General features: G+C 49.0%; 1 protein-coding gene across 1 annotated transcript in view; it reads right to left on the minus strand.

Annotated features, from left to right (window-relative positions):
- The window catches only part of LOC129187577 (FERM, ARHGEF and pleckstrin domain-containing protein 1-like), a 60,645-nt gene that overhangs the window by 8,293 nt on the left and 38,203 nt on the right, over positions 1-14,149 (minus strand). Inside the window, 10 exon segments of the mRNA XM_054787074.1 lie at positions 6,430-6,512; positions 6,595-6,684; positions 6,756-6,877; positions 6,880-7,023; positions 7,093-7,268; positions 7,335-7,396; positions 7,461-7,542; positions 8,132-8,268; positions 10,006-10,095; positions 10,171-10,337. Coding sequence (XP_054643049.1) covers positions 6,430-6,512; positions 6,595-6,684; positions 6,756-6,877; positions 6,880-7,023; positions 7,093-7,268; positions 7,335-7,396; positions 7,461-7,542; positions 8,132-8,268; positions 10,006-10,095; positions 10,171-10,337 — 1,153 coding nt within the window.

The following is a 14,149-nucleotide window of genomic DNA, read 5'->3' on the forward strand; positions in this document are numbered from 1 at the left end:
AAGCTTCACACTCAGATGCAAACCGTCCCATTAAACACTGCAGGTCACAGCCCGATGAGGCCATCAGGGCCACATCGTCTGCAAATAGCAGATGAGATCCTAGTGCCCTCGAACTGGACTCCCTCGACACCTTGGCTGCGCCTAGAAATTCTGTCCATGAAAATTATAAACAGAATCGGTGACAAAGGGCAGCCTTGGCAGAGGCCAACGTTCACCGGAAACAGGCTTGACTTACTACTGGCAATGCGAACCAGGCTCCTGCTCCGGTTGTACAAGGACTGAATGGCACGTAGTAGCGCGCCACCAATCCCATACTCCCGGAGCACCCCCCACAGGACACCGCGAGGCAATGCCAACCAGGCTCCTGCTCTGGCTCTACAGTACAAGGCCCAATGGCACGTAGTAGCACCAATAATGTACTCATGGAGCACACCCAACAGGACACCATGAGGGACACGATCAAATGCCTTTTCCAGGTCCACAAAGCACATGTAGACCGATTGGGAAAACTCCCAAGTACCCTCCAGGACCCTTGCAAGGGTGTAGAGCTGGTCCAGTGTTCCGCGACCAGGACGAAAACCACATTGACCCTCCTGTAGCCGAGGTTCGATTAACGGTCGTACCCTTCTTTCCAGCACCCTGGAATAGACTTTCCCAGGGAGGCTGAGGAGTGTGATCCCCCTATAGTTGGAACACACCCTCCGCTCACCCTTCTTGAAAAGGGGGACCACCACCCCAGTCTGCCAATCCAGAGGTACTGTTCCCGACTTCCACGCAATGTTGAAGAGACGTGTCAGCCAAGACAGTCCCGCAACATCCAGAGCCTTGAGGAATTCAGGGCGAAACTCGTCCACCCCCGGAGCTTTGCCACTGGGGAGCATTTTGACTACCCCAGATACCTCAGCCACAGTGATGGAACTATCCGTGTTCGTATCCTCAGTCTCTGCTTCCTCTATGGAAGGTATGTCAGTGGGATTGAGAAGGGCCTCAAAGTATTCCTTCCACCGCCCAACTATATCCTCAGTCGAGGTCAGCAGGCTCCCGTCCCCACTGTAAACGGTGTGGACCGGGCACTGCTTCCCCCTTCTGAGGCGCCGGATGGTTTGCCAGAACCTCTCTCGACCACCGCCGAAGCCGCGTGCCGCTTGGCCTGCCGGTACCCGTCAGCTGCTTCAGGAGTCCCACAAGCCATCCATGCTCGATAGGACTCCTTCTTCAGCTTGACGGCAGCCCTGACCTCTGATGTCCACCATCGGGTTCGGGGCTTGCCGCCACGACTGGCACCAACCACCTTGCGGCCGCAGCTCCGATCGGCTGCCTCAGCAATGGAGGCACAGAATAGAGCCCATTCGGACTCGATATCCTCGTCCTCCCCCGGGATGCAGGAGAAGCTCTGCCGGAGGTGAGAGCTGAAGACTCGACGAACAGGAGACTCTGCCAAACGTTCCCAGCACACCCTCACTACACGTTTGGGTCTCCCGGGTTTGTCCGGCATCCTCCCCCGCCATCTAATCCAACTCATCACCAGGTGGTGATCAGCTCAGCCCCTCTCTTTACCCGTGTGTCCAAAACATGCGGACGCAGGTCTGATGATACGACTACAAAGTCGATCATAGACCTGCGGCCTAGGGTGTCCTGGTGCCATGTGCACTTATGGACATCCTTATGCTGGAACATGCTGTTTGTGATGGACAAACTGTGGTTCGCACAGAAGTCCAACAACATCACACCGCACGGGTTCAGATCGGGGAGGCCGTTCCTCCCAATCACGCCCCTCCAGGTCACACTGTCATTGCCCACATGGGCGTTGAAGTCTCCCAGTAAAACGACAGAGTCACCAGTTGGGGTGCTCTCCAGCACCCCTCTGATGGACTCCAGGAAGGCTGGGTACTCTGAACTGCCGTTTGGCGCGTACGCACAAATGACAGTCAGGACCCTTTCCCCAACCCGAAGGCGTAGGGAAATGACCCTCTCGTTCACCGGGGATGACTCCAACACAGAGGCACCGAGCCGGGGGGCTATTAATAAGCCCACACCAGCTCGCCGCCTCTCCCCTGCAGCTACTCCAGAGTAGAACAAGGTCCAGCCCCTCTCGAGGAGTTTGGATCCAGAACCCAAACTGTGGGTCGAGGTGAGTCCGACTATATTTAGTCGGAATGTCTCAACCTCTCTCACAAGTTCGGGCTCCTTCCCCGCCAGAGAAGTGACGTTCCATGTCCCAAGAACCAGATTTGGCCGCCGAAGACCAGGTCGCCTAGGTGCCCGCCCTCGACCGCCACCCAAAACGCAATGCACCGGACCCTTATGCTTGCCCCCGCAGGTGGTGGGTCTACGGGTAAAAAAAAAAAAAAAAAAAAAAAAAATCATTTAAATAAAACTGCAAATTAAACACGTTAAAAAAAACATGGCAGTGAGTCATCTGCAATTATAATTTTAAAAATTCTTAAAAAATAGCCAGGAGTTATTTGTGATTTTTTTCCCCCAATTTCCCATTTTGGAAAGTAATCCTTCACCTGCTATTAAAGTTGATTTTGTCCTAGAAAAAAAACATTGCAAAACAACTGCATTGTCCGACGTAATGTGTAGAACATTTCCGAAGATGATTTAAGACGAACGTTGAAATGTTTGAAAAATTAAAACACAAGCAAAAAGGGGGAAAAAGAGCAATGAGTGAAGTTGATAGGAAAAACAGGTTGCTTCACCTTCATGAGATGCAGTTTTTTCTTGACATACACGGAACTTGTAAGCACATCTACCGTCATTTCCAGTGATAAGACTCACCCGTGTTTAATGCACCACTGCACTTCGAGAGAAAACCAGGTGAGTACATACAATATGTAAGGAAAAGGCTTCTTGAGACGTCATCTGTACTTCTGTGTAGAAGGTGTCGGACGTTTCGCTCCTCATCCGAAGAGCTTCGTCAGCAAACTAATAAGTGCTGGTAGCTTAGGCCTTAAATACAGTAAGAGTGGGCGGAATTGGTGTGCCAACACCCTCCTCCTATTGGTTCGTTACACTAAGCCTGGGCGGAGCAGTGGTATAATCCTATCCTGTTATTCACACCTACGATAAAAGGGAAGTGTCGCTCCCTGAATTGGGTATGAACGACTCTGATACTGGCTTGTTAGCATCTATTGTTCTGGCTCGGCCCTGCCTTCACCTCATTTGCAAGACTAAGAGCTGTGGGTTTTAGTCTCAGTAACCTGCTGAACACAGGGTCCAAATTGAACCTCAAACCACCATTCCGATTCAATGATGGGTTCTGTTGTTTGACAAAAATAGCTTCCTTTACTCCTCTTTCAAACCATCTGTTTTCTTTGGCCAAAATCTTTACCTCGCTGTCCTGAAAAGAGTGATTGGTAGCTTTCAGGTGTAGATGTACTGCTGATTGAGGACCACTAGCATTGTCCCTGCGATGTTGATAAAGCCTTTTTTGGAGCATTTGCTTAGTTTCCCCAATGTAGTGCTCTTTGCATTCCTCATCTTTACAGTGGATGGAATAGACCACATTGCTCTGTTTCTGGTTTGGAGCCTTGTCTTTAGGATGCACTAATTTTTGTCTCAGGGTATTTACTGGTTTGAAATAGGTAGGAATTTTGTGTTGCCATAAGATCCTCTGGAGTTTTTCGGAGACCCCCGCTACATAAGGGACTACCACTCCTCTCCTTTTTGCTTCTGTGGGCTTTTGGGTTTCTTTCCCTACTCTCTTCTTTTGACATTTGTTAAAAGCCCACCGTGGGTACCCACAGGTTGAGAGCGCTCTCTGGACATGTTGTGTCTCCTTTTTCTTTCCCTCAGCACTAGTTGGTATTTGTTCCGCTCTATGTTGGAGGGTCCTAATAACCCCTAGTTTATGTTGTAGTGGATGGTTTGATTCAAAAAGCAGGTATTGGTCAGTGTGTGTGGCCTTTCTAAAGACCTCTGTAAGTAGCTGTCTGTCCTTTCCTATAATTACCTTGCAGTCTAAGAAGGCTAGTTGGTTTTCTTTAGTGTCCTCGCGAGTAAATTTGATATTGGTGTCCACCGCATTGATGTGATCTGTGAAAGACTGAATTTCTTGTTTTTTGATTATGACAAAGGTGTCATCCACGTATCTAAACCAGTGCCTTGGTTTTGTCCCTGAGAAGGATGTGAGAGCCTGTTTCTCCATCTCTTCCATGTACAGATTCGCCACTATGGGTGAGACTGGTGAGCCCATAGCACAACCATGAATTTGTCTGTAGAATTTCCCTCTAAACTGAAAATATGTGGTGTTAAGGCAAATTTCCAGTAATTGGCAGATGTGGTCAGCACTAAGTTTTGTTCTCCGATGCAGAGTTGAGTCCTCGAGCAGTCTCTTCCTCACCACCGAGACTGCTGCTGAGGTGGGGACAGATGTGAAAAGTGAAGTCACATCATAAGACACCAAAGTTTCCTCTGGCTCCAATCTGAGGTCTTTGATGCTCGCCACAAACCCTTTTGTGTTCTCTAAATGATGATCAGTGTTGCCTACCAATGGGGATAAGACATCCTTCTCAGGGACAAAACCAAGGCACTGGTTTAGATACGTGGATGACACCTTTGTCATAATCAAAAAACAAGAAATTCAGTCTTTCACAGATCACATCAATGCGGTGGACACCAATATCAAATTTACTCGCGAGGACACTAAAGAAAACCAACTAGCCTTCTTAGACTGCAAGGTAATTATAGGAAAGGACAGACAGCTACTTACAGAGGTCTTTAGAAAGGCCACACACACTGACCAATACCTGCTTTTTGAATCAAACCATCCACTACAACATAAACTAGGGGTTATTAGGACCCTCCAACATAGAGCGGAACAAATACCAACTAGTGCTGAGGGAAAGAAAAAGGAGACACAACATGTCCAGAGAGCGCTCTCAACCTGTGGGTACCCACGGTGGGCTTTTAACAAATGTCAAAAGAAGAGAGTAGGGAAAGAAACCCAAAAGCCCACAGAAGCAAAAAGGAGAGGAGTGGTAGTCCCTTATGTAGCGGGGGTCTCCGAAAAACTCCAGAGGATCTTATGGCAACACAAAATTCCTACCTATTTCAAACCAGTAAATACCCTGAGACAAAAATTAGTGCATCCTAAAGACAAGGCTCCAAACCAGAAACAGAGCAATGTGGTCTATTCCATCCACTGTAAAGATGAGGAATGCAAAGAGCACTACATTGGGGAAACTAAGCAAATGCTCCAAAAAAGGCTTTATCAACATCGCAGGGACAATGCTAGTGGTCCTCAATCAGCAGTACATCTACACCTGAAAGCTACCAATCACTCTTTTCAGGACAGCGAGGTAAAGATTTTGGCCAAAGAAAACAGATGGTTTGAAAGAGGAGTAAAGGAAGCTATTTTTGTCAAACAACAGAACCCATCATTGAATCGGAATGGTGGTTTGAGGTTCAATTTGGACCCTGTGTTCAGCAGGTTACTGAGACTAAAACCCACAGCTCTTAGTCTTGCAAATGAGGTGAAGGCAGGGCCGAGCCAGAACAATAGATGCTAACAAGCCAGTATCAGAGTCGTTCATACCCAATTCAGGGAGCGACACTTCCCTTTTATCGTAGGTGTGAATAACAGGATAGGATTATACCACTGCTCCGCCCAGGCTTAGTGTAACGAACCAATAGGAGGAGGGTGTTGGCACACCAATTCCGCCCACTCTTACTGTATTTAAGGCCTAAGCTACCAGCACTTATTAGTTTGCTGACGAAGCTCTTCGGATGAGGAGCGAAACGTCCGACACCTTCTACACAGAAGTACAGATGACGTCTCAAGAAGCCTTTTCCTCGATGGACAACTCCTGTACGACTGAGAGCCTACACAGACATACAATATGTAAGCTGCACCGGACTAGAAGCCGCTCATGTCCAAGTCATAAAATGGCATATTGTGGTGAGCACGAGTCCTTGAGGACCAGGCAGGTCTTGATTTGACAGGAGCCAATCATGAGCTGGGAAAACTCACAGCGAGCTTGTCAACCCGTCGGAAATTGCAGGTCGTCATTACTCAATTTAACAGTCTGACTCATAGTGTCATCTTAGAAAGCAGGCTCATCACACAGCAGCTTAACACTCAAAAGGTAACAAAGAAATATACAAACACATTCCAGTACGAGATTAAAATGGGAAAAAAAAAACCTTTAAAAGTTTTCCCATAATGCATTTCGTCTGAGCAAAGCATTTCAATGCAGGACAAGCAGCATAGAAAGTGGATGGTTGGCGCTGCAATGCTGCTTCTGTCCACCAGAGGGAGCCAGAGGAGCTCAGAGGGAGGCTGACGTCATTGCAGCGCGTCGGCAGGCAAAACCAATGAAAGGCTTTGCTGGCATGAAATGCATTATGGGAAAACGTTAAAATGTTTTTTTTTGTTGTAAACTCGTATTGGTAATTGTATATTGAAGTATCGGCACTGAGGCGTACCTGGCCGCCACCACCACCGACTGCTGATGTCCAAACAGTGTGAAGGAATGAGGGACACCCCACTCTTCCTCACTTTCTCTCATCTGCACACAGACAAGCGGACGCGACAAATCAAGGGCGCGTCTCCAAATAAGTGAGGATTTCTGCCATATTTTGGAGCAGTACCGTCATGCCATAGAGGGGCAGCTGGCCGTGGACTTTGAACTGGTTGGACGAGGTCATCCCCCGACTTGTGTACACCAAGGCATCGCTGAACTGGAGACAGCAAAAGGCAGAGTTAACCCAAAACGGGTCTCAGGTCAGCTTGTGTTGAGCAGGCCTCATACCAGGAAGAACATCCGCTGCTGCAGTCCCTTCCCCGACAGCTTGCTGAGGCATCCCATCCTGATGAACTCCTGTGAGTCCCACACAAAGGCGTTAGTGCCGCACGGAGGACGTTCATCTCCTGTTCAAAGTGTCTGACCCTTCCGGGGATGGCCAGGTTGTCGATGCCCGTGAGGTCCTTCTTCAGCTCCAGAAGCTTCTGAAAGTTCTCCATCTTCATCATGTTGCCTTGCAGCTGCAGGACCATCTCTGTGATGTCCGCCAGTGCAGCTGAATGGATCCGTCCACAAGTTGGATGATGAGCACGTGAAATAAGGTCGGGTCGAGGCGGGATTTTACCTCTGGAGTCCCTGAAGTCGTCGTGGGTGGGCGGGTAGTGTTTGCAGAGCCGTTCCAGGATGAGCTTGTAGTGTAGGAGGCGGTGGAGCGGCCGCAGCAGGAACATGTAAAAGGGGAGGTAGCACACCCGTTGCTGTTCCAGCTCTCGACACAGAGCCTCCGCCTTGCGACTCGACCTAAGACGAGGGGGCGGTTTAGGAAAAAAACCCAAAAAACAGCAACACTGATGCACGTGCGCCTACCGACACACTCGCTCCAGTTCCACCAGGCACTCGGAGTGCTTCTGCAGATGAGCAGTCAGCTGCTGCAGATGCAGAGGAGAAAATGTCAGGCAACCCAGGAGGCAGCGGTCGACGTCGTTCAGTTACCTTCACACCCTGAAGGTTCTTCAACAGAACATCACCAATTCTTTGGTAGTCTCCCTTAATGTGTGCGTTGGATCGACCCTCCCTGACGGGGACAAAGAAGGCGTGAGCTCAAGGAAACGTGCACTTTTTCATCTAGTCCAGATGCCCCCCCTGGTGAGGTGTTCCGGGCATGCCCGGCTGGGAGAAGACCCCGGGGCAGACCTAGGACACGCTGGAGGGATTATGTCTCCCAGCTGGCCTGGGAATGCCTTGGTGTCCTCCCGGTGGAGCAGGAGAGGTGGTCGGGGACCAGGAAGTCTGGACTTCCCTACTGAGACTGCTGCCCCAGCGACCCGGACCCGGATAAACAGAAAAAAATGGATGGATGGATGAATGGATGGATGGACATTTATCATTAAAAGTTGAGACACCCCTGGCTTAAGAGGCTGGGGGGGACACATGGACACGTTCTGCATAGTTGACATTTATCAGGTTTAGCAGTGAAACGTCTTATCAGCAGGTGTCAGGCGAGAGCCGTGAATCTGGAAGCACACAACTGGAACACATTAAGCAGCAAAGTCAAGGAGCCCTGCTGAAACGCAAAGCATGTAACTTTTGAAAGGCGCTACTGGAGTGGCTTTGGCTTCATTGTACTTTGAAGACCTCGCGAGGGGTCGCCCTCTGACACTGACCATTGTGCCAGTCTCTGCTCCACCTCCGTCAGGAAGGCCTGGTGAAACTTGTGCACGGGGTCGTAGTTGGCCGATATCAGGTTCCTGACAGACATGGGAAATGCTTCTTCATCTTTCTCCGCAACACCCTGGAAAGCCTGGGATGAAGAAGAGGAAGAAGAAAGACGGGTCACCAGGAAGAGGATTGAGCACCGTCAGCCAAGAAAACATTGAAGAGGTTTTAAAAAGCTGGCAGCACACGCGTCCCGTCCCCCCGCCCCCATCAACACGTGTGCAGGGAAGACAAGAACTTCAAGGAACAGTTTATGATTTCTCTTTCATCACCAGACCTGCTGCTGCCATTCATGGTTTCAACGTGGAAGTCCATCAGACGCTGCAACGCAACACGCGACTGCTAGGATGCGCCTTATGATGGAGCGCCACATGCCCTACAAGTGTTGTAGCTATACGTTGTTAGTCTACATACTATATATCTATATACATATGTCAGTATATCAGGGTTGTCAAAACTTGGACCTCAAGAAAAAAAACTGCATCTCTGCTTTGTCAGATACTATAGGTCAAAAAGTCTACTATTAATATCAACTTTGCTATGTTTTTACATTTTTGCTGTTTTTATTTTCTACATTTTTCTGTGGATGGATGGATGGATGAAACAGTACATGTCCCTGTGTGAAAAAGTGATGGCCCCCTAAAGCTAATAAGTGGTTGGGCCCCCTTAGCAGCAACAACTGCAATCAAGCGTTTGTGATAACTTGCAATGAGTCTCTTCCAGCGCTGGGGAGGAATTTAGCAGAATTGTTGTCATTCAGCCACATTGGAGGCTTTTCCTTTTTAAAGGTCATGCCACAGCATCTCAATAGGATTCAGGCCAGGACTTGGACTAGACCACTCCAAAGTCTTCAGCCATTCAAAGGAAGGGACGGACTGGTAATCTGTGAGTTCTGGAAAAGTCCAGAACGGCCGTCCAGTCTACGGCTGATAATTGGTCTTTTTTTTTTTTTTTTCCGGCCGACCAGCCCTGTCTAACAGTGTAACACCTAGGGGAGAGGAGGTACTGGTAAGTGATGTTATGCAGGCTACTCAATTGACTACTCTGATAATCAGCTTCTACTTATTTGATTTACGTTGTGATGATGATAAATAATGGCTTATTGCCCTCAAAAGAAACACACAGTTAATTTGGCAAATAGGTTACATTAAAAATAAGGAGATACACCCCCCCTCCCCCCCAAAAAACAACCTCCCCTCAGCGGGCCCCGGCGGGTGGGTGGGCCTATTTGGGGAAAAAGTCCAGGGCCTTTTTCTGGTCCCAGTCCGTCCCTGTTCAGAGGTGGACTTGCTGGGGTGTTTTGGATCATTATCCTGCTGCACAACCCAAGTTGCTTTCAGCTTAAGGTCACCAACATTCTCCTTCAGCAGAATTCATGCTTCCATTTATCACAGCAAGTCTTCCAGGTCCTGAACACCATCACACTACCACCACCATGTTTTACTGTTCAACTTTTGAGTATTTTCCCAAAGGTCTTGGGGGTCATCAAGATGTTTTCTGGCAAAATGGAGACGAGCCTTAATGTTGTTTTTGTTCAGCAGTGGTTTTGGTCTTGGAACTTTTCCACACAGGGACATGTAGCTTTGGATGTTTGTTTAATAATAAAAAATTAGATTGAAAAAGTGCATCAAGTGTTCAGTTGTGTTGTCATTGACTAATATTTACATTTGTTTGATGATCTGAAACATTGAAGAGGGACAAACATGCAAAACAATAAGACATCAGGAAGGGGGCCAACACTTTTCCACACCAGTGTAGATCCAGACGTGTGGTGTTGGTATTCTATTGGAGATGCTGTCTGATGTTCTACTGGCCTTCTCACCTCCGTGATGACCTGCAGGTCTTTGAGGTAGGTGCGCTCGGTGGTCAGCAGTTCCTTAGCGATGAAGTAGGCCTTGTCTGTGGGAAACTTCTGGAGCCAAACAAAAAGGTGTGAAGATCTGCACGAGCAAATCTGACACAAAAACATCCTGGTCTGCGCGCCCACCTTCCTCCTGGCCTCGTCTTCCTCGTCGTTGCGAACATACCCGGCGTCGATGAGCAGCGGGGTGGTCAGCGGTGAGAGCTGACTCGGGGCCACCACGCCCACGCCGCCGCCATTTGCTGCCCCTTTCACCACCGAGTGCAGCGGCGAAGCCTCGGCAGCAGGGCTTCCTGGAGGAGGAGGTAACGAGAAGTGAGACGACGTGGAGGACAGGAGACAGACTCTCACTGACTAGAAAGGACAACTACTAAGAAATTCACTGCCAGGTGGCCTTCCTGCACTACTGCATGTCCAGAACATTCCTCCACACTGAAGCAACCTGGCAATGAATTTCAAGGTGAGAAGATCCTTCTCTGACAAGGAACTGCGAAAGGAAGACTTGGTGTTAGTAGCACGGCATGCACGTGTAGCAGTAGTGCATGCTTCACTATTACACTCACTACCTTTTACAAGAGGTAACTACAAATTGTCATGTCATACCTCCCCGGGTCCAAATTTCCCAGCGTCCACATGCTGGTGGCTTTATCACGCACACGCACGTACACGTACACACACACACGCACACGCACACGCATACACACACACACAAATCCAGGTGTATGAGGGTTGCTTTGGGAAAGAACTTACCGGCCAAGCAAGCACAAACAGTGCGGGAGCAACAAAGCAGGACATGCATGTCCACATGATGGACAACCTCTACGCTCACTTTTCAGCTTGCAGGGCTGCTTTGGATCCAAGACAGGAAATCCTCATGTTGAGATTTGAAACATGCAAGGTGTGTGTTTTTTTATTTATTTGACACTAGCGCATACAAGTAGGTTACAGTGTTAAACAGACACGAAGGAGATAAGAGTTACACAATCCAGCAGGTGTTGGCAGGGGGAAATAAACACAAGGGGTGAAGAATATGAAAGACATTTTAGTGTTTAAGTCACGCCAACCTTCAGTTTGACCGTACAGAGTGATTGACAGCAGCTGGCCCGCTACAGGTGGTCCTCGGCTTGCGGCGTTCCGTGCAACGTGGTTTGGCGGTTACACGCGGGCGCCCATACATGAATGACAAACGTACCGAGTGCAGGTAGGACTGCAAGGGTCATAGCGTGTCTCCCTAATATCGTAAACGCCGCATGTTAGGACGTGGTGGGCACCTGCGGCTACGTCGAACAGACGCCAGCCAGTGTGGCTGTGCAAGCGTACGATGCAAGTCTGCAAATATGAATTGATAGTTTGCTGTTACAGCAGAAGCTAAATACAGTAGGCAGTCAAAGAGAAAAGCTCAGGAAAACACTGCCCTCTAGCGTTCTGGTGGAGAACTGCATGTCCAGAGCTGCAAATGAATCAATGTAGTGACTTGGCTGCAGGGGGCGGGGGCCTCGATCAACAGTCTCTTTCTTGCAAACTCAAAAGAGTCTACTTGTCAGCTGTACTGTACACCATCCACAACACTGCCAGTTTGCTGATCCTAAGAAAGCGACAGTAATAACTAAGCAGTGTAGTGGTTTTATTGTTATCATGGAAAAGTTGCAAGCACATTGTTATTTTTGTTTAAGATAAGACTTAAACTTGCCGTACACGGCAGTCTAGACCAGGATTTGTACGTAAGCCGAGGACCGCCTGTACTCACGGCAAGCACAAGCTTTAGAGTGCATGAGAAAACAGTGAATAAAAAACATGCAAAGTCACATGACCCCCATGAATGGAGCGTTGCCACAGTGCAGGAAGAAACAACAAGACAAGCCTTGGCGGTGATTACCCCCACAATCCACCATCGAGTCAGGATCGTACAGCTTATTCCAATGAGCTTTTGGAGGAGACGGAAGCAAAGGTGACTCGACTCCAGCACGGTTGTGTGACCTTCACTTGCACATCTTCTTCCGTCTGTGTGTGCTTTTTTTTGCAACGTACTTTACACATGCATGAACAGGAACCTGACCCGTGGCCGTCTGTGTCGCCCGCCCACCCGCTGGAGTCGAGGCACGGCTGCTCTGCCGCCGCACATGCACAGTGAGGAAACACGGGGGAAGGACGCTTCCTGAATGCGCTGCGCATTCACTGAAGCTGCCGTGCCGCTTCTCAAACATTGTGGAACCAACGGAGGCTCTGACTAGTGAGTGACGGAGTGAGCAAGAACGACAGAGAAGGCGCTTGTCTGGTGAACATGCATTGTGGCCAGGAGAGGAAACAGGAAACAGTGACGTGACTTTGGATCAGCCAGGTCACGGGGACAAACACCTCCTCACTAGTGGGAATTCAGCCAACACTTCCGTGACAGGTTCCTTCAGGCTCTGTCCCACTACGCCGTTTAATGATTCCCTTTTGGGCGTTCTCATTCGTTTTTCGTTCCAAATTTTGGAAATGTTCAAAATTGCTGACATCCAGCTTTGGATATCGATTGGCGATTTTTCTTGTGCTGTTTTCATCGTTAATCACCAGTTGGTCGACTTTCACGGCTGCCAGGTAGGCGCCAGTGTGACAGTGGCCCAAAATAACTGTGCAGTCAAACCTCGGTTTTCGTCACATATCCATCCATCCATCTTCTTCTGCCAGTCGGGTCACCGCGGCAGCAGCCTAAACAGAAATGCCCTGGCTTCACTTTCCCCGGATGCGTTCCCAGCACAGTGGAGACAGTCTCTCCACTGTCCTGGGTCTTCCCCGAGGCCTCCTACCGGTCGGATGTGCCCTGAACACCTCCCCAGGATGGCATTCGGGAGGCATCCTGACCAGATGGCTAGAGCCACCCTCATCTGGCCCCTCTCAATGTGGCGTTTCTCACCTTATCTCTAAAGGGACAGCCCAACCACCTTACGGAGAAAACTCATTTTGGCCGCTTGTACCCGCCATCTTGTCCTTTCGGTCACTACCCAAAGGGTGAGGGTAGGAACGAAGATGGACCGGTACATGGAGAGCTTCGCCTTTGGGCTCAGCTCCCGTGCCGATCCACCTGTCGACCTTGTGATCCATCTGTCCCTCACTCGTGAGCAGCTGGAGATACTTCAACTCCTCCACTTGGGGCAGGATCTCATCCCCGAACCGGAGATGGCACTCCACCCTTTTCCGGGCAAGAACTATGGACTCAGTGGTGCTGATTCATGATCACCTTGGCTGCGAAGCAATCTGTTGAGAGCAGAAGATCACAGCCCGATGAAGCCAGCAGAACCACATCATCCACAAAAAGCAGGAATTGGTCAATCCTGCAGCCACCACACCAGAGCCCCTCCACACCCTGGTTGCACCTAGAAATTCTGTCCATGAAGGTTATGAACAGGATCGGTGACAAAGGGCAAGCCTGCAGGAGTCCGGCCCTCACTGGGAACGAGTCTGACTTCCTGACAAAAATCACGTCAAAAAATGGTTGCTAAAATTTTGCCTCAGTTTTTGTACAGTGTCCTGGTTTCACGTAACAAGCTAGCTCAAACAAGGCATCCTACACCGTGCTGACCCACCGCCAAACAACTAGAAAGTTGCAAATGCCAGCAATTTGCTGAAGAAGGCGAGAAACACTCTTGAATTCCATCTTGTATGGGAAGTCTGCATCTACAAGAACTTCTCATTAGAATGGATTCATTCCATTTCCCATTTCCTGGGAGTAAAACTGCCTCGGTTTCCGTCGGACCTTCCTGAATGTATTCATGATAAAAACCGAGGTTCCGCTGTCTTCCCAGGTCGTGCTGATGTAGAAATATACAAATATTCCTTCCAAACCAGCCACGGGGCTAACAGAGTAGCTACTGTAACCGTTTGAGCGTTTTGTCATGTCTGGAGAGCGACGCACAAAGACAACTGTTGCATAAGATCGACAAAACAGTCACGATCGCCAGTTTTTGTCAGTCAATGAGTGACTTTTGTTACTCGTACTTAAGCAGAAGTTTTTTCCAACTTAGTCTACCGTCCATGGCCCAGAAAAATGTACATTTAGCCACCGTGTGACATATTTAGCAGAATTGTTAAAGAGCGCAGTAGGACAGTAGCCTTTACATTTCAC

The sequence above is a fragment of the Dunckerocampus dactyliophorus genome, chromosome 1 (assembly GCF_027744805.1).
Source record: "Dunckerocampus dactyliophorus isolate RoL2022-P2 chromosome 1, RoL_Ddac_1.1, whole genome shotgun sequence".
Lineage (NCBI taxonomy): Eukaryota > Metazoa > Chordata > Actinopteri > Syngnathiformes > Syngnathidae > Dunckerocampus > Dunckerocampus dactyliophorus.